The sequence below is a fragment of the Agelaius phoeniceus genome, chromosome 1 (genome assembly GCF_051311805.1).
Source record: "Agelaius phoeniceus isolate bAgePho1 chromosome 1, bAgePho1.hap1, whole genome shotgun sequence".
NCBI classification, from domain to species: domain Eukaryota; kingdom Metazoa; phylum Chordata; class Aves; order Passeriformes; family Icteridae; genus Agelaius; species Agelaius phoeniceus.
The window spans coordinates 134,776,786-134,801,464 of record NC_135265.1 but is presented as its reverse complement, the minus strand read 5'-3'; the positions used below and the strand labels follow the sequence as shown (position 1 = coordinate 134,801,464).

Here is a 24,679-nt window from a genome sequence, read left to right as displayed (position 1 = left end):
TCCTGTCCTTTGACCTCATCATATCCTGTCAAGGCTCTTTGGCTCAGGAAATTTTCCAGCTTTCAGGGTTTCAGTCGGCATTTAAGAGGTGAAATCTGGACTGTTCCAAAATGGGCTGCTGAACTGCAGAAGAGTTGGCCAGACACATTAGATCATAGATACCATAGTGATCTGTGGTAAACAGCCTTGAGGGGTTGCAGACACTTCCCCATCACATGGTTTCTTTACCTAAGAGTTGAATTTCACAGTTCAGCACCAGTTCTTACAGACTGTGAGTTCCTTTAACCCTGCCACCAAGGTCATTGGAGAAATCAGGTGAAAGCCTCATTTGCAGCCATCTCACTTGGCCTGTTTGAACGCAGATAAGAATCAACTTCAATTAATAAGTGTTGTGTGAAAATCTCATTTACATTATCAATTAAAAGTGTTCAGAAGTTTTTATAGCCCTGAGTATGAAAGTTTGTGATAATCCAGGATCCTGCAATTTCTATCAGTTTCTCTCCCTTGTGAAATAAAAGCCAGATGTATGGAAGTTAGCAGTGGAGAAAGTGATTTTAAGATAGTACTGTGTCATCATTTTATTAAAAGGTCAATTAAAAATTCCATTAAAAAGATAAGTGAAAAAATACTAAGTGCAGTCAGCCGTTCAATATTCACCCCTCAGCAAGATTCAAAGAGGACATTCATGCTTTTAAGTTTTTTTAATAATCTGTATCTTTTCCTCCTTGGAAGAAAAGCAATGTGCTAACTTTCAGTAATGAGCTATTTTAACTATTAAAGCCTTGCTTATGAGAGAAAATATCTCTTCAAAGTTGATCAAGATGAGATCTGCTTCAAGCAAACAGGTTTGAATTGAATAGAATACTTCCCTGCATTTATATATTTATATAATGATGGCATGGGAGTATAGCATCTATATTTTTCACATTATTAATTTTGCCAGAGTTAGTAGTGGTGAAATGGTCTGGCATGGCCAGAAAGTCTTAGGAATTATGTGTGCTCTTGGGCTATGTCTGGCTTTGTCCTCCTTCTGCAAGGCTCTCCCATAGAACACTATTGCACATCAAGGATTGCAAACAGGAGAAAGTTACTGGGTTTTTTCTTCTTCAGCATGGAAGGCCAAGGTCTCTGAGCCTTGCTGTCCAACATGACAGCCACAGAAGGGGAGTACAGGCAGAAAGGTGGAGGAAGAAACCCCAAACCAAAAATTTCTGGTGTTTAGATGTATTTCTGCAAGAACTGGGGCCAAATGTGTAGGGCCTGAGGAGCAGTGACTGCATTGTGGTGCACAAAGGCTGAACTTGAGAGTGAGCTTGCAATGAGTAGGAAGGTGCCAGTGGGAATGGGCCCAGGAATGGAGGCTGAACCTGCAGCCAGCTTCAGGAAGGCTGCAGCCTTCTGACTTAAGGCAGCAGAGCAAGGCCAGCCAGAGCCAGGCACTTGCATCTTCTGCTGCAGCCCAAGCAGGGGCTTCATGTGCCAGTCAGGCTAATATTTGAGTTGCACTATTTACCAATACAACAACAGAAAAACATTACTAACCTCACTAACCTTCTATACTCTTATCTTTCCAGCACTCTTGACACAGAAGAGCTCTGTGGTAAGTTCTTTTTTGGGGAAGAACAAAATCTGCCTACAGCAGCCCTGTGCAAATAAACATGCCATGTGATTATTTTTTTCTGTTTAATCTTTGTAGCTCAAACAGAAAATAATTTCCACTCAGAGAACTCCTGGGAAAATGCAGATGGCTTATAATCTTTTCAGGCTCTGTCATCCCCTATGTGCAGAATTTGCTTTGAAAATATTTTTCCTAATCAGTATTTCACACTCTCTGAGACTCAAGATCTGTTCTGACATAAAGATAGATAGATAGATAGATAGATAGATAGATAGATAGATAGATAGACAGATAGATGGATGGATAGATGACTTGTATTTTATTTCCCCTTAGTGTGAGTTATCTTTTCTAGTTAGTTTCTCACTTTAACACTTGTCATATACCCCCACTAAGAGAAAATTCATTACTTTCCTCCTACTTGAGCCAGGGAGAACAGCAAGTTTGACAAGCTCTATCATCCTTTGTCGCAATAAAACTCCTGCAAGGCCCAGATTTTGGCCCAATTACCCATTTCTATACCTCATTCTGAGCTGTGAGTCATTTCCCCAACACCCTGTTTGCTCTCCAGCTTATCTAACAGCACCTGATTTAGGAGTGCTTCTTGCAGCAGAAAACAATTTACAAATGTTTTTGCAGGTTCTCCCACAAAATGTCAGGAAAAAAAAATCCTACTTGTCAACACCAGACAGTTTCTGAGGGAAACATGGCAGCCTGGTAAGTTTTCCAATGGTCAGCAATGTTGAACACCTTTAAAAGATGAACATTGTCAATACCAGCTTGTTTACCCATCCACAGGGTGACATGGCCAAGAACCCCCTAAAAACCACCTCACCCTGTGGCTTATAAATATGTGACAAGAGGCTTATCTGAAGTGAACTGGGCTGTTACAATTTCTGCTGGTTGAGCATCTGGCCAAAATTGTATAAACCTGGCTGAGGAAGAGAGGTGGTTTTGTTCCACGTGGGATTTACTGCAGCTGATGTTGCACAGGCTTGCTGGCCTGAGGGTGTCAGTCCAGCACTGACTCTGTTTATTGTCTGTTTTGATTAAGTACAGGCTGCTTCAAATGCCTTTTAAATCCTTCAAATGTTGCCACTAGGGTGTTTCTCATCTGTGAATCTGGTACTGAATTTACTCAATCCATATTTAAGCTTGTGATTATACATCTCTTTCTGAGCTATATGAGTTTATCTCAGAAATGAAGCTAAAAAAAATCCAGGGTACTAATTAATAATACATTTTAATTCTAAATAATTTCATTCAATCTCGCAGCAATATGAGGTCACATCACAGTGTTCCTGGTAACTTATGTTTTCATGATTCCCCTGAGAGCTCATGCTGACCTCTTAAAAGCCCTGAAGGGTTGCTATTTATTATTTCAAAAAGCTCCTATCTAATCTTGTTCTTCCTGTCTGCCACTTAGATGTTAATTTTTGTGCTCTTCCAGGTGATCTGATGTTTAAATGCCTTGTCTAACACAGTCTCTAAGCTTTAACATAATTTTATTTATTTATTTATTTTTCTTTCTTCTCTCTACACTACTTCTTTCCTGTGCTTCCCTCTGTTGTATTTCACCACATCAACCAAATGGGAAGTCGGGTCATCATTTCCCAGGTTTGTTTCCTCCTCTTGCTGTAATCTCTCTGATTTTACATCAGCTCTTTCTGTTAAGAAGTCCTTTGCTTTGAGAAGCTACACAGGGACATCCTGCAACTTGTTATTTCCATGATTTTCATTAAAATTAATTTTGCATGCATTGTATTTGTTTGAAAATGTCACAGCACCTGGGACTAGAAGCTTATCTGGCCAACTCATGGTCTCTTCATTTCTCAGAGAAACAGCTTCTCTCTCCCAACCCTGCCCCACAACAGCCCCCACCTGATATTATCTCCTCTAAGGGCTCTACCAGAATTACTCATTTTCATATCAATATAATCAAATTCACCACATACATATGAAAACTTCACTTGCTGCTAGCAATTGAAGACTATTAGACTGAAATTTCAATTTACAAAGAAGATGTAGATATTTTGAAAATAAGTTTGTTTCATCTGTAAAATGATATTTACATTTTTCGTGAATTTGACAGATCACTTATTTCAATAAAATATTTTGAAATACTGATCTTGGTATTTTAAGAATGCCAGGAATGATTTTGCAGAGAAAGAATACAAAATTTAAAAAGAAAATTATCCTTTTCATTGTAACTCCTTTTCATTTTGCATTTAGATATTCAATAATGCTGTAACTTAATTCAGACTTGATGAAGCTGATATTTAATGCGACACTGATTTTTGAGGTCATTTGTAGGTGATGTGGGGTTTTTTCTTCTTTTAGATTATTTTTCAAAGCATTTAGGAGAGTATGAAAATTTTCTATCTGTCTTGGAAGACAAGCATAACCATACTGAAGGCAATGGACAAAACAAAGAAAGTAAGTAAAGATTGTGAATTTTTTCTTACATTGTATATTTTGTTTGTTTGGAGTATTTCTTGTAGTTTTCTTATGAGAATTTACTAATTTATATTTAAGTTCTTCCAAATATGCATGTTTGTAGCAAAATCCAGTCAGAAAAGGCTTGTCAAAATGGTTGTATACAAAATCTTTTAAGTCCTGTCTGCAATCTATTGCAGTTTGGATATAGCCAAAATGTTTGTGAATGGTCTGAAGAATGTTCTTTGCACTGTTGTGTGAAGAGGGTTCTATGTCCCCTGCCAAGTGTGGGTAAGTATCAACACCAACATTTGGAAATAGACCAAATTTGAAAAAAAAATCTGGTGGGTTGAGGGAAACCTCCTGGCCAAGAACAAGATTTCATTTCCATTTGAGGCCTTTTAAACAAAAGCAGTGGTCACAGAGCCTGCCAAGAGGAGGTGCTAGGGCTGTTGCCCACCAGCACAGCAAGAGGGCCTTTAGCCTGGAGGGAGGAGATGCTTCTCAGGGGAAGAAGGTTGGTTTGTCCACCTGCACATCTCCCCAGGGAGGTGGCAGGGCTGCAGGACATGCCAGGCAGCCAATCCAGCGGGCACTCAGTTCACTGTGGCTGTACCTGCTCCTGTGTTCAGACCCCATCCCAGCTGTGTGGCTGACCAAAAGTGCATCAGTACATTGGGTGATTCCCTCCTCTTCCCTGGCTGAACAGTTAAATGTCCTGTGCAAGGTGGAACAGCTTCAAAAGGTGAGGGAAGTGAGCCAAGATCCTCCAAACCCAGCCACAGATCCACACCAGGCTAATCACCAAAATCAGAAATTTCAGCCAAAATTATTCAGTGAGATCCCCTGGGGTCAAAAAACTCTGGGGTTTTTTTTCAGTCAATCAGTGGAGAGATCAATGTGGAAAAAGCTGTGCTTCTTTAGTGAAGCTGTTATCTTTGGTATTCAGGTGTTTGCAGGAGTAAAGTACTCATACATTTTACATAACCTGCCAAAATAAAAACCCAAAAGTGTACATTATTTATTTACAGCTTGAGCCAGGAAGCTGAATGTCTGTTCATTCATGCTGTGCATCTTCCACTCATAATGAATGGGCACTGACTCACTGTCATGTTGAGCTGGATATTAAAAAGCAACAGATTGGTTCATTTTAGCTATGCATAATGTTTTTAAAATAGCCATATGTATCAAATACTGCTGCTGAAGGGCAGGATGTCATCTCAGCAACTGGAAGTAAATAAAAGACTGCATTTGAGAATTACTTCAGAAAGTTAATTAGGAGAAGTCCCAGCAGACTAATGAGATTATAAAAGATATGTACTGGCCTGACTAGAAATATGGATAAGAAAATCTGGAATATTAGTATTGCATATGTCTACTTGAAGAACCCATCTAAAATATAACCAAACCACAATTTCTTTGAATTTTATTTTCTTAACTGAGGATTCAAGCCTAATGGGTTTTCTGTCTTTCAGGAATACTTCAGCTGACTGTTTGTTAGAGGTGGCAGAAATAGAGCAAGGCTAAAACTGGAAAAGCACTTTTAATTCCATTTAGTAGAAACTCTGTGTGAACACAGTCAAACAAAAAAGGTGTTCTCAAATATTCTAAAATAGAGCTTTCTGCCAAGGATACGCTCCGACACTACATCTTTGTATGGAAATTAAATGTTCAATTCAAAGTTTGGATTGTTTTCAACAGGAACTCAGTTCTCAGGAAACAGGTAGGTTATGACCTCATTACCCGATAAACCATTGGAGGGCAAATATTAAAATTTCTGTCTTAAATAGTTCAAGTTTTACTTAAGTTCGTGGTCTAAAATCTGGACTTCAGCCATCTAAAATCAGAGCTGGATGTGCAGCAAAAGTTAGTTAGCACATTGAGATAGCATAATAAATGATGTTCCTCACCAGTGACACACAAGATGTGAGACAGCTCATAGCTCAAGCTGCTCCCTGCTCAGGTTTGTGTGGTTTTAAATGGCCATTGACGTACATCCCAGGCTAGACTTGGGTTTTCTCTCCTAGTGGAGCATAAAACTTTTTGTCACCAGTCTGCCAGTGCAGCCACTGAGTCCCTTGAACAGCCACTGAGTACTAGCAGCATTTATTACTCTCTTCTAAGTGATGTGCTAGTTGGAAAATTCATGTATAGAAAAGAATTCTGGAATCGAAGACCTGCACTGTGGGACCCACCTGCACACAGTGTATCTACAGTGGCTGAGTCAGTTTTCAATGACCCAGAGCAGCATGATTTCTGTGTACTTATTGCCCTCTGTAGTTTAGAAAGAGCTGTCAGCCCAGCTTTTTTGAGCTGAGTTTTCTCCACCCTTCCAGTCCTCTGCTATCTGAAAGTGAAACCATCATAATTTGTGGCAGAAAACATTCCAGTGTGTTAGCAGGTTCAAGAAGCTTTGACTTCCTTTCACTGTTCTGGGGCCAGATCCCTCCTGCCAAACCAAACTAAACCACACCTGGGAAGCTCTCAGGAGTGTAGGAACTGTTCATGCCCCATTGCTTGATGGGAGGTTCGAAGCTAAAAATGCAGAGGGTTAGATTTCTCCAGGAACATCTTTCAGATGATTGAGTTGCATTTGGAAGCAATATACTTCAATACAAACCCCATCTAACCAGAAGATGACTTTCTGTTCCAGTACTGTTTGCTTGTGCTATATCCTCACAGCAGGAAGGAAAGTGGTGACCTCTGAGTGCGCAGTGGTGACCTCTGAGTGCGCAGTGATCACCTCTGAGTGCGCAGTGATCACCTCTGAGTGTGCAGTGATCACCTCTGAGTGCGCAGTGATCACCTCTGAGTGCACAGTGGTGACCTCTGAGTGCACAGTGATCACCTCTGAGTGCGCAGTGATCCCCTCTGAGTGTGCAGTGATCACCTCTGAGTGTGCAGTGATCACCTCTGAGTGCAGTGATCACCTCTGAGTGTGCAGTGATCACCTCTGAGTGCAGTGATCACCTCTGAGTGTGCAGTGATCACCTCTGAGTGCAGTGATCACCTCTGAGTGTGCAGTGATCACCTCTGAGTGCAGAGTGATCACCTCTTAGTGCACAGTGATGACCTCTGTGTGCACAGTGATCACCTCTGAGTGTGCAGTGATGACCTCTGAGTGCACAGTGATCACCTCTGAGTGCACAGTGATCACCTCTGAGTGCAGTGATCACTTCTGAGTGCACAGTGATCACCTCTGAGTGCAGAGTGATCACCTCTGAGTGCGCAGTGATCACCTCTGAGTGCAGAGTGATCAGCTCTGAGTGCACAGTCATGACCTCTGAGTGTGCAGTGATCACCTCTGAGTGTGCAGTGATCACCACTGAGTGCAATGATCACCACTGAGTGTGCAGTGATCACCTCTGAGTGCACAGTGATCACCTCTGAGTGCACAGTGATCACCACTGAGTGCGCAGTGATCACCTCTGAGTGTGCAGTGATCACCTCTGAGTGCACAGTGATCACCTCTGAGTGTGCAGTGATCACCTCTGAGTGCACAGTGATCACCTCTGAGTGCATGAGTGCACAGGGATCACCTCTGAGTGCACAGTGATCACCTCTGAGTGCAGAGTGATCACCTCTGAGTGAGCAGTGATCACCTCTGAGTGTGCAGTGATCACCTCTGAGTGCAGAGTGATCACCTCTGAGTGCACAGTGATCACCTCTGAGTGCAGAGTGATCACCTCTGAGTGCAGAGTCATGACCTCTGAGTGTGCAGTGATCACCTCTGAGTGTGCAGTGATCACCTCTGAGTGCAGTGATCACCACTGAGTGCACAGTGATCACCTCTGAATGCACAGTGATCACCTCTGAGGCACACACTACTCCTGTAAATACTGAGGTAGAGCTCTACTTTTGGAGACAAAAAAATAGCAGGCTTGCATGGGAAGGAATGGCAGACAACAGAGGAAAAGAGGGATGGAACATTGCAAATTTTCCTTTTTTCAGACTCTGCAAAAGTCTGATTCTTTACTTTGGAGGGACTTTCTTCCCTCCTTTGCAGCTCTTTTATGAAAGACACCTAATGATCTATCTGTGAGAGCAAGGGACCAGACTAGGTGAACAAGAAAAATGCATTTGAGCAGTAGTGATCAAAACTGATTTATTTAGGCCTGGTTTTAATGCAGTACTTACATACACAAAACATAAACATTAATTTTAAGATGAAAACAAGACAATTCTTCAGTGGAGCTACAAAGTTCTCGAATAGCCTTCCAAGTCTTTTGGGGGGCAAGAAACCCTAACTGCTTTTTACATGTTGCTTGTAAAAACATAGAAAGGGGGGGTGTGGTGTGCAACACCAAGGATTCAATGACAAACACAGCATGTCCAATTATCTGCTTCTATGAAATCATTAATTTTTCTGCTTTGCTCAGAAAAACCCAAAGCTAAAAGTCAGTGCAGCCTTATCATTACTTGAAAATTTCTTGATTACTCTAAAAATAGGAGCCAGTAAAATAAAAGAGAAGATTATAGGAGCTGAGAGAGTAACACAGGGCTTGAAATTTAGTTACTGATAGTGCATTTATGGTAATTATGTAAATCACTGCAATCTTGAGGGTTGATACCCATTATAAACCAGAATGCCTAGATTTTTTTTTTACTTGCATATTTGACTAATAGTAACAGTAGCATTTATGTAAATTTTATCTCAAAACAAATTATCTTGGAAGAAAGTTAGATAAGTCTTTGTTGACAATGGTGTTCCACAACTAACATTATATTTGAGCAAAAATGAAGTTTTAAATTGCTTTTTTGTTTTCATAAAAACTGTGTTAAATTGGCTGGCACCCATTTTTCCATGAGGTTAGAATTTATTAACATTTTTCACAGAACATAGTCTTGTTCTCTTTGACATTACACTTCTTACAAATGCACCTTTCACAGAATTAATGCAATGAATAGCTGCTGCACAAGAAAAACAGGTATTGCTCTGTTTATCCTGAGTATTAATTTTCATGCATTCACTTGGAAAACAGTTCATTTGTTCCTTTAGATTTATAACTTCTTTTTTTTTTTTTGTCAATCAAAAATCATGGCATCATTAAGGTTTAGAATCATTCAAGGTGGAAAAAATCCTTAAATTCATCAAGTCCAACCATTAACCTCTTGACACTGCCAAATCCACCACTCAGCCATGTCCCCAAGTGCCACATCTGCACATCTTTTAAATACCTCCAAGGATGATGACTCCACCACTTCCCTGAGAAGCCTGTTCCAGTCAGTAACTGAATTGACTGTCTCTCAACTGAAGAGAGAAATGCTGGTGATGATGCTAAATATATCACCAGGTCCACCCTGCTACAAGGCATAGAGGACCCTACAGGTAAAAGCTATTTTTATCTGGGAACATTATTAAATTATGTTTTGGACTTTCTATTTTGTTTATTTTTAAGATTGTGACTGTTAGTGCAAGTCAAGTCAAACTAAGATAAATGCAAAATGCAAGCAATTCTGAGGAGTCATGCAAGGATATTCCAGACATTCATGCCTTTCCTTTCCTCTTCTAGCTCCTTATCAGAGTAATGAAAACTCTTGGGAGCTTCTTTGATCTTTTTTTGGGGAATTTTATACCTACTGGTTCAGAAAGACACAATGCTCAAATTTTTGCCAGCAGCAGAGATTATGTGTTTAGTCAAAAATAAAGATAAAACAAAACAAAAACCCCCTTAATTTAATATTCATACCTCTAAATAGAAATTATTAAACAGCAGAAAAATAAACATTTAACTAGCCATTCTCCTCTTGATACCTATCAAAACCACCAGAGGCTTTGATGTTTTATGTGTAGCAGTGCAACCTCTCCCTGGAGCAAGGGTGGTACACATTTCCCTGCTACCTGATAATATCAAACACAGCCAAAACAGTTTCTCATCTCTAAGCTACCTGATGCACCTAGTAGCACTTAAATAGGAGTTACTTTTTACCCATGCATGGATTTTGTACACGCTATTATTGCAACAACAGTGCATTACTCCTTCAGCAATGCCAGCAGAGGAGAGTGATAGAGTGTTCTGAGAGGTGCTATTACAAATGTGTGACAATCTTCTTTCTAATCAGCCATGGTTGCCTATTTTATTTCATTGCTGCTATGTCAGCACTGCAGATGGTTAGTAGAAATTGTCACTGTTCCAAAGAATTTAAAAACATAATTTATGCTAAATATAATATTTGGATAAACTTGTAAAACTTGTGCCATATTCAAAGTTGAATCTAATAATTGGGCACATCTGCCTTTTACAGTGAGGATGCTGTAAAAGTTACATTTGTGTGACATCAATACATTGAGCATCTCTCAATATGGCTTCTAGTGAAATTATGATTTTATTCTGATGCTGTTTTGATTTCTTCCTACAGTCTGAAGAATTAGATCTTGGTGATTTCATTTTAGTGAAGTTATTCTGACTAATTTTATATCCTCATTTAAAGTTGTAACCCAGGGCATTGTCCCTCTAATTTGGGATCTAAACATAGCAGGGCAGGAAATATTCAATGATAAAGGGAAATTTGAATAGATTATTTCTTACTGAGTTCTACTCAGTGATAACTGCTTTTCGGTTGACTTGAGGGTATTTTCTGTAAAGATAAGAATAAATATTTTTAGAAATTATGTTTAATATGACATATAGATAGGAAACAGAAAATTGCTAATTAATACATCAGTAAGAAATGTCCCACTCCTTCTCCATCTCAAGGAGCTTCTCTTCTGATAATGGAGCAGCAGGGTCAAGGGGAGAGGGGTGAGGCTGGCACCAAAGACTGAGAGGATCAAGAGTTGCTGAACCTTGGTAACCCTGAGATGGGGACTGCACTAGGAAATTCCTAAGCCCTCCCTCCTCTGCCTTTATAAAAGAACCTCTTCTTCACTTTTCAAGATGGCCTTTAGACACTTTTAAGGACCACAGTCACCTTTTCCACAGTGAAATCACTAATTATGTGCATTTTCAGTTTCATTAAACAAATCTTTGCTGCTTGCAAAGGTCACAGTTGCCTCTTGATGAGGAAAATGTGGAAAATTACCCTCATTCATTCACACTCAGTAAAACTAAAAAGCAGAACAATATGTTAACACAGACTTATTTCATCTGGACTGCCCAGAGTGTGGTGCAGTGTAATGTGTATGCTAATGAACAGTAACTAACAGCTAATGAAATTCAAGAAATGGGACATTTTCCTAGTTTATGTTCAGATACCATCCATGGGTCCCATTACTGATTGGTGGCATGATGCACTGGCAGCACAAATGCTGGGCATGCCAGTCAAGCTGATTCTACCACAAGACAAACTTAATAATTTGATACAAACATGTTGTACCAGTGTGCCTCTAGTAAAACACAAAATAAGGTACTTTTCAAAGGAAATAGAGTGGTGAAATGATGGATAAGCAAAGCATGGCTACTAATTCCTCAGTGTTGAGAGCTAGGTTTGAGGTTTAAATTGAATTGTAATGGACAATCTTTTTCCCTCCATGACTTAAATTACAATTATTGCAATCATTTATATATCCTGAATACCCTCTTCTGTGATCTTTGAAGAACTTTAGAAAGACAGGTAGTAGCTATTTTTCACTGGGCAGGAGTTGAAGCTGCCCAACATTGCTGTGAGCTCAGAATTCTCAGAATTCTTGACTCATAAATTCTTCAAAGAAAACAGTAAAAAATTTGTAATTATTTGCTCAACTACGTGCATTAAGAGAAGTAAGTAATTCCACATAGAATAGTTGTGAGCACTAATATTTGGTTAAGGAAAGGGTCTTTGATAATTCTAGCCTGCCAAAGATGATGTTAGCATCCTGCCTACCTTTCCCATCTTCAAAAATAGCTCTGTAAATCTGATAAGGTAACTCTAAAACATATCTAAAGATCACAAGGACCTTTTTCATAGGGAAGCCTTAAATATAGAAGTTATGGGACAGGAATATAAAGAAAAAAAGACTAAATCCTATAGTAGAAACAGGCAATCCCCCAGATAGGGAATAATGTGCTCTGACTCCATGAATCAGAAGGCTGAACAATTGCTTTATTAAGCTATATTATATGACACTAATACTGTACTAAATTACATACTAAAGAGATACTATACTAAGGAATACTATACTAAAATACTATAGATACTATACTAAAAAGATATTAAAGAAAAACCCGTGACTCTCTGCAGACAGCCAGGACACAGCTTTGACCCAACTGGCCAAGGAACCAAAACAACCTTCACTGGTGTCCAATTAACAATCACTTTGGGTAAGCAATCTCCATAACACATTCCACATGTGCAAAACAACGGGAGCAGTGAATAGAGATAAGAATTGTTTTCTCTTCTTCTCTGAGCTTCTCACTGCCTTCCTCAGGAAAAATCCTATGGGAAAATTGTGCCTGCTGCTCTCTGTGAAGAGAGTGGCGGCCACAAAATCCCAGTGCAATGCACAAACTTGGAGTAGTTCTAATGAAAAAATCTTAGTAACTTTAAGATGCAGGAAAGTTTTTCTAGGTAATTTTTTTCTCTAGGAGTTAGACAGCAGAAGCCTCAGACAGCAGCAAGTATTACATAGCTAATGTTTATATGATCCCCATATCTGTGAGAACCCACCTGAACTGTTCGCAAAATGAAACAATACTGATGTTACATTTAGGTTGCAATTCAGCATGCTTGTATCAGATTTACCATGAGTATCATCAGGAAGAAATATCAACATATTTGCAACATTTACTTTCTGAATGCCCAGAATTTTAAAACACAATTCAAAAACTTACAAGAAATAGTCAGTTCTGGGATGATTTCTTCACTTACTTCCAAGAGCAATGGCAAAAGCTGAAAAACAAATGAAAGTATACCTTGGATTTCCACTGAAAGGTTTCAATTATCTGTCCATGCTACACAGATTCACACATGTTGTTCTAACCTGCCAGAAAATCAAAATTTTTGGAAATGAAATGATCTCTTAGGTTCACTGAAGTTTTAAATCAATTACAATGGAGACAGTTTAGAAGAAGAATAAAATAACAGCTTTCCTATTGCACAAAAAGATTAATCATAGAAAGGTTGCCCTAAACATTATTTTAGACTGGTATGAGTCCTTCAGGTAGACTGACAATCTCTCATGAGCATCTATTTTAAAATTGTATCAATGAAAAGTTATTTGTTGGAAAGTGACTCACAGCTGATTAGTCTGAAGACAGAATAAGTAAATGTAGAAGACCCTGAAGCTTCTGGCTACATAGGTAACTTCTGATAATTCATGGGTGGTTTAACACCTGAGATTTCTGTAGCAGAAGTCTTCCACCAAGAACTAACTTAATAACAAATATCGTGAAAAGATTGCTCTCATTGGAGAGCAAAATGCTTTTAAAGCTATTATCTGACAATCTTTCATTTTACATTCAAATTTCTAAACATCTTCTATTTGTGTTCTGATTGCAAACACATACATGGAAAAATTCTAAGAGAAGCCTAAAAATCAGAAAGGCATTTCAGCTGTAATTCACATTGGAAAGAACATGAAATACCTTAAGAATACCAAAAAGACTCAAATGGATTCTCAGATAATGTAGGAAGCCACACCATTGAAGTGACAGGTCTTCTTTAAAGCTTGGAGGTGGGGGACCAGCATCTTTCTTCAGATGTGGTGATTAAAGAAATTTCTCATTGAAGGCCCCTCATATTTTATGAAACTGCTTTAGATGGAATTTTGCCCAATGGTTTTCAAGATCAGCTGAGTGAGGAGCCAACAAATTCATTCAGAGCATAAGAGATCTATTTTCTATCTCTGTTCCTGATGTGACCTCAACACAGTAAGTAGAGGCTCTAGGGGTCTCTTCTATTCTGTTACATTTATTAATGAGAAAAAAAATAAAGAGGGTGTTCATATTATTGTAAAGGTGCCCCCCTCACAAAGCATTACCTACGTATTACTGCAGAACTGCCAAATCACAGAAACACCTACTGAGCATGGTTGGAAGGGAACAGTGTGTTTTTGCAGATTTGGGCTTGCCAGAAACATCAAATTTGACCCCAGTCATGGAAATATGATTTATTGGGCCAGGGAGACAACAGGCATAAAAATTGATTTCTGAAATTATCTGAACAAACAAAAAAAAAGCATAAATACTTTTTGATACATACAATAAATTGGTAATGTCATTATTCAAAGAACCACTACAAATTGCTAAGCATAGGTGCAAACTTTTATAATAACCAAACTCTAGTTTAAATTACATTTAGATACATTTTTTGAAATTGTGAAATATACAGATATATCGTTTCAAAAATAATTAAACAAATTAAAGGAACAAAAATCAGTCAAAGAGTGTTATATTCAGAAGGCAACCTCTCTCAGACAGCCCTTCAGCCAACTGCTGGTGGGATTTTTCAGGGGAGTATCTTAAGCATGTGCTCTGCTCCAAGACTATTCCCATAATCAATGTCTGAGACAGGCCAGTGGGCTTGAGAAACATCTTTTCACAAGAGTGGATCTGCATTAAAACTTTAAATTCAGTTCTGCAGCTGGAGAAATAGGGATACACTTTTTATTCCCTGTAGGAACACACTAATAGGAATTTTCCTGAAACTGAATGCATCTGATGTGGGGCTGCCTGTAGGACAGTAATTTAGGTACCTGCTAGGTTCTGCTGACTTATTTTTAAATCCCTGGACAGTTTAATATGAAATGTAGAAACCAAACCACTGCAATATAAAGAGCTCTGAAATTACTAATTTTCTGATTATTTTGTTTGTTTTTTCCAGCTTTATAATTTATCTTTTTTTGATGCACGATGCAAAAATGTTAAAGGAAGAAAGCAGCCAGGCTTTTGCTTGTCACAGCTTCTTCCTAGAATATATGGCCATATTCTTGGTTAACTTCTAGCTCTGTAAACTCTCAATCACCTGGGTAGCCTTCATCCCTCCAAGGGTTTTAGCTTGATCTCCATAATGAGGTTTTGTAGAATCAAAGGTCAAAATATTTTTGAAAAGTTACTTGGTTATATGGAAATTTTTCCTTAGTATGCTATGTTAAAGACAATAGGGAAAGCAAAATACAAACTGTTGTATTTTATGGACGAAGAAGATCTTAAGACCTTTCTGTTGGAAATGTAATTCTTTTTTCTGTTGGAAATGTAATTTTCTTGTTTGTTTTGCTGTTGGGTTTGAGATCCCCTGAAGTACAGGAGTAATACCTGGTTTTGTGCCAGCATCTTGACTGTAGGAATCAATCAGGTTTTGAAAGTCTGAGGGTGCACCAAGCATGCACAGTGTCTGTGCACCTCTATTCATGCCAGTTCCTCTGCAGTGATGCTACAAAACTCCTGTGAATGAACAAACTGAATGATTACTTAGGTCAGGTCAGAACCACAGTATGCACAGATACTGACCTTGAAATTTGTCTCCCTCAAAGATTTAGGTTTATGCCAGCTTAACCCTCTTCTTTTTTTCTTTTAACTTCTTTAATGACCTAATCAAAACTAATGCGTAATAGTGAAAATCCAGAAAATAATTCAGTGCTCTCAACAGGTATTTCTTTTTATTTAACTCAAAAGGGAACATAATAGCAAACTTTTTGAGAACAGAGAGAGAAGAGCTATCCCACATTTTTTTTCTTAAGAAGTCTCCTGTGTTTCTGTGCGGAAAAGATCCAACAAAACCAGAAGTGCTCTCAGTTCAGTGGCCAGGAAAATGCTTAGCTCGAAGGCTTCAGAGGAACAACAGCCTGTCACCAAATAGCCCTTATTCTAGCACAGATATGGTATTTCACATTTTAAACACATAGACATATATACAGAAAAATACACACAAATCTTCCTCTCTAAGAATTTAATTTAGACATGTAACTAAGATACTTCACTGGCAGAAGACAATTTCAATTTAATACAGAAGATACTAAATGAAAACTGAGGAAAATTAATGCATATCCATAGATCTGAAATTACAAAAGATAAAAACTTAATTGTGGGCCAAAGTGTGTATTTTGGATTGATTCAACATTTTTTAGGTAATCTGTATTGCTTGCAGATATGAAAATGTGAAGGCATGACTTATATGCAACCAAGTTGCATATAAAGTCATTCATGCATTGCAGAATGAAAATGTGAAGGCATGACTTATATGCAGCTAAGTTCTCTGCCATGACTCACATCTCAGCTGAGGGGAATAAATAATAAACAGAAAAGGAAAACACAAAACCAGAAAGAAAAGAATATTTCATTTAAGATAATGCACACAAAAAAAACATCTGCAGCAGCATTTCTGCTTTGGAAAATGATGGAGTACTTTGGTAAATGGGATTATTTGGAAGCTGTGACATTAGGCATGAAGCTGCAGTGAAGACATCTCTGTGCTTAGTTACATGTCCCAGAATCAAGGCATGAGGATGACTGAAACAACAAAACATCTAGTGAGTCTATCTCTCTTCTTGACCATGTGCTGACCTCTTCCTTTTAAACCCTCTGCTGAGGACCTTTCTGTCACTCACATTCAGGACTCACTCCCTGCCACTCACCAAATGATGCTGGTCTTTGAGAGCAGTGATGCAGGATGATGTTTGGTCTCTTGTGGGTTGGTGTTCCTAACAGGGAAGGTCACAGAGCCTTGTAGCTGCACTCCTGATTCAGAAGGAGCCCAAACAAATGCAAGTTCTACCAAATCCACTCACTGTATTGGTGTAATCTTAAAGAGCTAACATTTTCCTCCACAGCTCTACTAATAGCTGACAGCTGTCCACTTTCCTACACAAGGTTTGTGTTTGTCTTGGCACTTGGTCATCCTGCTTACTGCCAGCTGCCCACGGTAACACTGTGGTGTGCACCCAAGGCTCAGGCCAACATTCCTTCAGCCTGTGTGCCTGCTCAGGTAAAGCCACACCCTGTCTCCTGTACAGAGCACAGCTGTGGTATGTTCTCAGCATTAGGATTTCTTTCTTTGGTCAAAATATATGCAAGTGACACAAGAACTCTCAGCTGGGAAATGAGAAGGTTGATGAATGTGGATAACAAGAGCATTTATTGAAAAATCTTCCATTTCTGATAAATAACCTTCCTCTCTCCTTAAAGCAACCACTCATTTACACATTTACATGATGGGTGATGTCAGAAACTTCTTTAATAATGCAAATATTTGTTTCCTTGAGTACTGTCATTTTCATTTGGCAGACAATTTTCACAATACTTTAGCAAAGCAAAACTTTCCAGAGATATTAGAGGGACTCACAGAATCACAGAATATCCTGAATTGGAAGGGACTCATAGGGATCATCAAAGTCCAACTCCTCACCCTGTATAGTGTCATCCCCAAGAATCACACCATGTGCCTGAGAGCATTGTCCAAATGCTTCTTGAACTCTTGATGCTGTGACCACTTCTCTGGGGAGCCTGATCCAGTGCCCAGACACCCTCTGGGTGAAGAACCTTTTCCTGATATCCAACTTAATTCTCCCCTGACACAGCTGGATGCCATTCCCTGTCACTTGTCACTCTCACTAGAGAGAGGAGATGGGTACCTGTCTCTCCTCTGCCCCTCACAAAGAAGTTGCAGACTGTGATGAGGTCTCCCCTCAGTCTCCTCTTCTCCAAACTTGAACGAATCAAGTGACCTCAGCTGCTCCTTTTATGGCTTCCCCTCAAGACCCTTCACCCCCTTCATAGCCCAGATGCTTTTGCCTGTCTAGAACAATATAGTCTAGCTCCAGCCTTGCTATATGACATCAGATTGGGTTGGATGGGGCACTGAGCAATCTGACCTAGTGGAAGGTTCCCTGCCTGTGGCAGGGGAGTTGAAATCTGATGATCTTTGTAGTCCCTTTCAACACAAACCATTCTATGATTCTGTGATCAGGTCACTACACAGACAGGAATGGAGTGGAGATGGAGAACTTTCTTCTGTTACCAGCATTATTTCAAAAGCACTGGCATTTATAATGTAGTTTTCATTCTGTCTTGGATTTCTATTGAATCTTAAAAAGAAAGAAAATAATTCATTGAGTCAAATCATGTTTTCCTTTAGTTCCACCTGTCGCAGTGAGGGAAACTTGGACGCTCAATATGAGTGTTTGGCAAGCTTTGTTTATTGAAGAGAGCATCAGGCTTTTATGCACAACAAGTAATAAGCTCATACATATTCTGCAAGCTAAGCAATCTACTGGCTATACTACAATATCAGCTCTTCCTCATACCTTAGGGGTTACATCTTTCTCATGTCTCTCTCACTACTTGTTATCATACTACAGCTATGCTCAAGGACACAATGTTTTGCAGGTGCAGGGACCCAGATTAGCTGCATCTTCCCAATTCTTGGTCTAGAACGTGGCCCCTGTCACGTAGCCATTCTTCCACATCCACCTAAATGAACATTGAACTAGTTGCAGCACAATCTTTGAAAAGCCAAAAAATTTGCAGGGATATTTTTTTTATAAAATACAGGAATGCACTATGTACCAGCAACTTAGCAACATTTTATAAAGGTTAATCTTTTCTCTTTTTCAAAGGTTGGATTGAAGAAGACAGCCAATGGGTTGTCCAGATAAACAGACTCCAGAGGCTAATTGATAGACTGGAAAAGAAGGTGTGCAGGTTTTTCACCTGTTTCTTCTTTCACTTTCAGTAAATTAATCCTTAAACTACAAATGTTTTCAATGCCCCAGTTGCAACATTACCTAAGAGACCTAACACTCATTAAATGCCTACATTTTCTTCACCTTCGTCTTTCCTATTCATGACATTGCTTTTCCATGCTCTTCCCTTTCCCCCTCCCATTTACACAGATTGAACTTTTCATAAAGATGTGAAAAATTGTATTATTCTATGACTGGAGAATGTTAATGTATTCAGTAGTGCTTGTTTGTGGGAGCATGTTACAATCTTCCTCTTTTAGGATCTGATCTTTTCCTCTTCCTCTCTAAACTTTTACATGAAAGCTTGGTAGAAAGTTTTGTTTCCTCCTTTCCCATCAGAGAATACTCATTTATAAAGATTAAACTGCTTTGCTTGTCAGTACAGTTCAACCAAAGTCTGATGCAAATATTTTTGGGAGCTGGCTGCAGCAGCTCCCAGAGCCCAGAAACCACCTGTGTTTCCCACACCAAAGCAGAGCCCTCCAGGAGTCTGACAAATCACCCATCTGATCAACAATGCCAGGGCTTCCCAGTGCTTGTAAAGTCCTGAGCCACATCTCTCAGTACAGAAAATATCTATTCTTCATTATTACTCTGACTTGATTATTACTCTGGTGTTCAAAAGTTGTCTTAAAATCTGGATGTGATGATTTCTTTTTTTCTTTTTTATTTTAAGAAAGAACAGCAGAGGAAAAAGTAAGGTTATGAATTCCTGAGTTTTTCTCTGCATTAAATTTCCCTATTGAAGGACAGACAGACAATTTCAGACATGCCCTAAGGGAGTGGCCGAATTCAGTGGATTTTGGGACCCAGGGTGTTTCTTCCTCCTTGTCCGCTAGAGGTGAGGTTTTGAGTTGTGCTCTCAGACCCAGGAGGAGCTCCAGTCCCAGTGCAGCTGCTGCTGTTCCTCCCCACAGGTCAGTGCTCAGCAGCAGTGAGAGCACTTCAAAGACATTGGCATGGGTCTCTTCACCAGCACCCACACAGGCAGCACTCACAGGGACATGAAACAGTCTGATCCTGTTCTTTTCTTTCTAGTTGCTTGGGATATTCCCCTGTGAATATTGTCATCTAGTATTTGTGGCTGGACCCATGCCAGGCACTGGCTCAGACCTTGGGTCAAGGCAGAAAAACATCTCCTGTTACTCAACCACTAGTCCAGCTTGAGTTCAGTAGCAAGTTACACACATAGAAAATAGTTAAGTGAGGATTTTAACAAAAAACCCCAATAAATGGTGGTGACTTGGCACAGGCCTCAGCAAGAGAAGCACACTGACCTTTCCTCCCTCCCAAAGGAAAAAAAATGCCCCTAACTACCTTTCCCTTTTGGTCCCAGTTTGGTGTTTCTGTTATCTCAGCCTCATTACTGATTAGCTGCATGTGGCCACCCCCAGCACTGCTGGCCTTGCTCCAAAAGGAGCCCAGTGTTCCCTTTGGTTATCCCAGCAGTCTGACAGTCTCTCACATCACTTCTCCTTAACCAGCTGTGAAATGGGGCCATTCCTTGTGGCACTGTCCATGACTCTGTCAGCTTCTCACTCTGCTCTTGCCCTGCAGCTCCTCGTGGTCTGCTCAGTGCAGAAAGCTCTGCCCAGGGGTACCCGTGAGCCTCTGCCCAGCCACTTCCTCCCAGAGGCCATTTCTGCATGGGAAAGGCAATTACACAGCAGTTGCCACATTAGGGACATTTTAGTAGCAACTTGATCTTTTTCTGAATAGATATAAATTGGATTTTGAAATGTCAAAGTCCACCATGAAAGGTAAGTCTGGCTTTACTCTCCACTCAGCTTTGGAAACAGCAGCTCACTGCCCTGCCACAATTGCCACCTGACATGGACTGATGCCAAAAAAAACCCATTTAAAAGAATGTTACTTTAAAAAGAAATAAACATGGCATTCAGTAATAATGCAGTTCAAATGTTACAGAAAGCAGCCAAACATTTTGTGGTAAATAAACTTATAACAAGGGTGTTATAAAATGATCAAATTTTTTACAGACAAATAACAGAAAACCTGAGTCTGAAAAGGAGCTTGGTGCCAAAGGGAAGCAGTGGCAGGGTATAAACCTCCCATAATTACCTCCCTGTCAATATAAAACTTGATTAATAAAACATAGCAATTACATAAGTCTAATTTTTCCAGTAGACAACCTATCTATATTCACCTTTGTCTAATTTTGCATCTACTTGAATTTGTATCTCACAGCCATGTCTGACTGGGAGAGGCATTAAATACCAGCTGCCTGTCAGACTAAAACTCCTCTTCTTGACTTTGCCCTGAAAAAGATGAGAAAGGATTGCACAATCATTCTAAAAGGCAATTTCAGAAGCCACCACTTCTCAGCAGAGGTGAGGTAGGATCACAAAGGCATTTTAAAGCCTCTGAGCTGCATCCATTTTTATTTCCAGGCTTTATTTACATATACTGGCAAAGAAAACAATTATTTTCTTGCTACATTTAGAGAAATTTTGCAGTACTTTCTGGAGTCATTCCTTTCCTCTCTTTTTCCATATGTTTCCTGACCAAAACAAAGGCAGTGCAAGTGAACTTTCACTTCAGGAATACACTTTTTTTTCCCTCTTTTTTTTATCTGAAGTGTCTGCACTGACAATAAAGCTGGCTGTCTTTCCCTTCCCACACACATTTCATGACTTCAACTTCACAGCAGCTTCTGAACACTTCACTCCTGCCTTGCTCTGCCACCTGCTGCTGGTGGAGGTGCTCTGCTCATTTGAATTCTACCTGCACATCTCTAGTTGGTTTTCAGTGAGTACAGCATCTGTGCTGGCAGAACAGCTGCTACCTGAGGTTAATCAATCCTCACCCATGCTGGGAGTGGAAGATTTTTCTCTTTGTTGCACAAGAACTGTGTTCAGTGAGACGTGAAGCACCACTAACAGAGCGTGTTTTGCTCCAGCTGCTTATTGCAAATCAATCTGCTTTTTTTTCTCAGGCACATGGGTATTTTTCAGAATATCATAATGGCACTGGGTTAGGAGGTACTGCATCTGCCTGGCAAGTAAAGAATGATTTTGTGTGTGTTACAGGTTGGTGTTGGTGTGAATCACTGATTCCTGAAGTGCACATCCAGTTTGGGTACCAGGTGCACTCACAGATGCATCTCTTTGCTGCTGCCCAGCCCATTCTTACAGCAAGAGCTGAACAGAGGTTCAGAGACCTGACTTGGACCATCATGCACATCTCTTTCAATGCTAGAAAACAGCCCCTTGGAAACACAGATTCCCTGCAGGGAAGTTTCTTCTGTGTAAAATTTCATGACTGCACAACAGTAGCTGATAGTTCATTTCAAATTGCCATTCTTACTCATCTCCACAGTCCATGAGACAATTTGAGAGGATGTCTGTCTTTTCTCAATTAAATCCAACATACATTTGGGAACAAGCAGATTTGTTAAAATGAAAAATCACCTGCCAAGCACTATAAATAAAACTTTACAAGACAGCCTGGGCTGGAATTAACCACTGAGGCATGCAGGACCATGTAAAACTTGTGTTTGACTTAGAACTAATAAAGAAGGGATTTAACTTCTTGAGGTAGAACAGAATCTAGGTTTTGGAATAGCTTGTAAAAAATGTAAGAGTGGAATACATCTGTATTATTGACTCTTCTTACAATTTCTATTTTCTTTTCAATTGCCTCAAAGGACCTAAAGCTTGAGCCACTTGAAGAGGAAGTTTTGGAAGAAAATGCAAGATCTGTAAGTACTGTTCAAGATAATGATTTTGACATTTTATTTTAAGCACCAGGCATTGAGACCACACCTGGTCTCTTGTTAAAAAATAATTTTAAAAATCTTTATCCTCACTTTTTCCAGTGATAAGAATCCATTTTAGTTAGCAGGATACACTGTGCAAAAGGCAACAACAAAATTTAGAATATGTGAGTAAAACTTTTATATTAACTTTTTAAAGGACAGAGTGAGCCAAAACCTTAACACACATAAGGAGAAAAATTATTAAGATTTATCAAATTTGGCAGCAATGTTTATGGGGTGGTAGCTTCTCTGCTCCAAATGCTGAATGCATGCTTTAACCATTGTTGTACAGCCTCCCTCCCTCCCAAAACTGCTATAGGAAATCTTATGAGGTAAAATGGAAGAGTAACTCGTGCTCATTACAATCTACAAAATCAAAATTGTGACCAGAAATAAACTTACTGTTAAACAAGCTTAGGTCCCAAGATTGATAAACTAGCATTCCTAAATTCATAAACCTAACATTCAGTCATTTGAACTTAAGAAAATGCAAATCAAATATACATGAAAAAATCATTTAATCACAGGAGTTGATTAGATTTTTTTTAAATGAGATTATGCAGTATTGCTACACAGAGTGCTAATAATCCATGATTTAACAGTATTCATAATCAAGGCAGAAGCAAGTCAAAAACCTGCATGAGAAATTAAGTTGTACTCATTAAGAAGCACATAGTATTGCTTTAAATGTTCCATTAGTAAAGTTGACAAGCTTCAATAGATTAATCAGTAAATAAACAACTTGAAAGAACTAAATGATAATTATTTTAATTCAGGATAGATAGGATCTTCTGCACTGCTGAGTGTTTCCATAGTCCTGTTTAAAAAGACTGTTCATTTTCCTGCAGAGTTATGGAGGGAAGACCTCTCTTAATCACTTAATGTGGGCTATCTTAGGCATCTCAGTCAGGTGAGGGGCAGGGCTCTAAAAGGTAAAAACTATGAAAGCACCTTAACAAAAACAACAATGCATCCAGTGCAGGTTGTGGGGATATTATATTATCCCAAACCTCACACCTGCTGGCACACAGATTCATCCAAGGAAACACACAGACTTTATTACTCAGCATCTCAAAGACCAACCTTTGCTTTGCCCTCTTCTGAGAAGACTCTCTCCTCCAGAGTTAGGACAACAGGCTAAAGTGGACACTCATGCCCAGAAACAAAAGCCATGTTGAGCATTTCTACTTCTCCACTCCAGAGCACTAAAACAGGGACTGCAAACCTCAAGGGAACTTCTGTGGGTTTTCTTCTATGATTGTGGTTTTGTTTCATTCTAGACTTTTCTGAGTTTGAAGTACAATTCAGAGGAAGCTGTGGCAGCAATATTGTCATGGTTTTGTATCAGCAGATAATGATTGTTCAGCACTAAATGTCTGTGAAAGAAGAAAAAGTGGAAGAATTCCACCTTGCCCTGAAGCAGTACCTGGAATCTGCTTCTGCTCAAGGTGGCTGCTTGCAGTAAGTACAGGGTTATTGTCCTTGGGCTGAAGGAAGAAATGTAGTCTTTTTTCTTTAGTAACTCGGATTATTCATGAAGAGAGAACCTATGACACCTTTCTTGGTGTGTCGTGTGGGTGTGTAAGACAAAGCTTCTTTAAAGACACCTAGAACTAGAAATAGATGTGGGAATGTGCAGATTTTACCTACTATCACAAAATGACTGTACATCCCAAAGATGCTAAACAATCTTTTCAGGCTTGTTAGCTCTGCAGGTCATCAATTCATGACTTCTGGAAGCTTCTAGGCTGACATTCTTTATTGGAAAACTCATTTGCCATCCTTCATTTATGCTCACCTGGAAAAGGAGCAACTTTTCAATTGTTTACCAGTTCTCTGCTTGGAAGCTTTCAGAATCTTCCCTTTAGGCTGTCACTGTAAAATTTTAATTCATAATAAATAATTGGAAAAATTAAAAAGCAAAATTTTCAATGAAAATGTGTTTCTGCTTTGCTCCTTTTAGAATTAATAAAACATTAGAGCTGGGTTAAGAATAAATTTTAGTGGCTTACCAGTGTACTTAATATTGAATTTAACATAATAGAGAGATCTACTATCATACATACTACAGACCATTATGAAAAAGATATTTTGGTAATGTGTACATGACGCAGAATCTTCCCATCTAGTCAAGGGCTTCAAAGACTGCCTATCACAGCCCTAATTTATGAGTCTTGTTGCTATGAGATTATCACAATTAGGATTTTATCAGTAGTGTTCACATAGACCAGAAAAATTAAGCTGGAAGAGTGACCTT

The 24,679-nt window shown here is 39.2% G+C and overlaps 1 protein-coding gene across 1 annotated transcript in view; it reads left to right on the top strand.

Moving 5' to 3' along the window:
• The window catches only part of NECAB1 (N-terminal EF-hand calcium binding protein 1), a 54,350-nt gene that overhangs the window by 23,986 nt on the left and 5,685 nt on the right, over positions 1-24,679 (top strand). Inside the window, 10 exon segments of the mRNA XM_077172619.1 lie at positions 1,575-1,600; positions 3,956-4,010; positions 4,012-4,051; positions 5,753-5,774; positions 6,734-6,905; positions 15,557-15,797; positions 16,777-16,891; positions 18,522-18,598; positions 22,312-22,365; positions 23,771-23,883. Coding sequence (XP_077028734.1) covers positions 1,575-1,600; positions 3,956-4,010; positions 4,012-4,051; positions 5,753-5,774; positions 6,734-6,905; positions 15,557-15,797; positions 16,777-16,891; positions 18,522-18,598; positions 22,312-22,365; positions 23,771-23,883 — 915 coding nt within the window.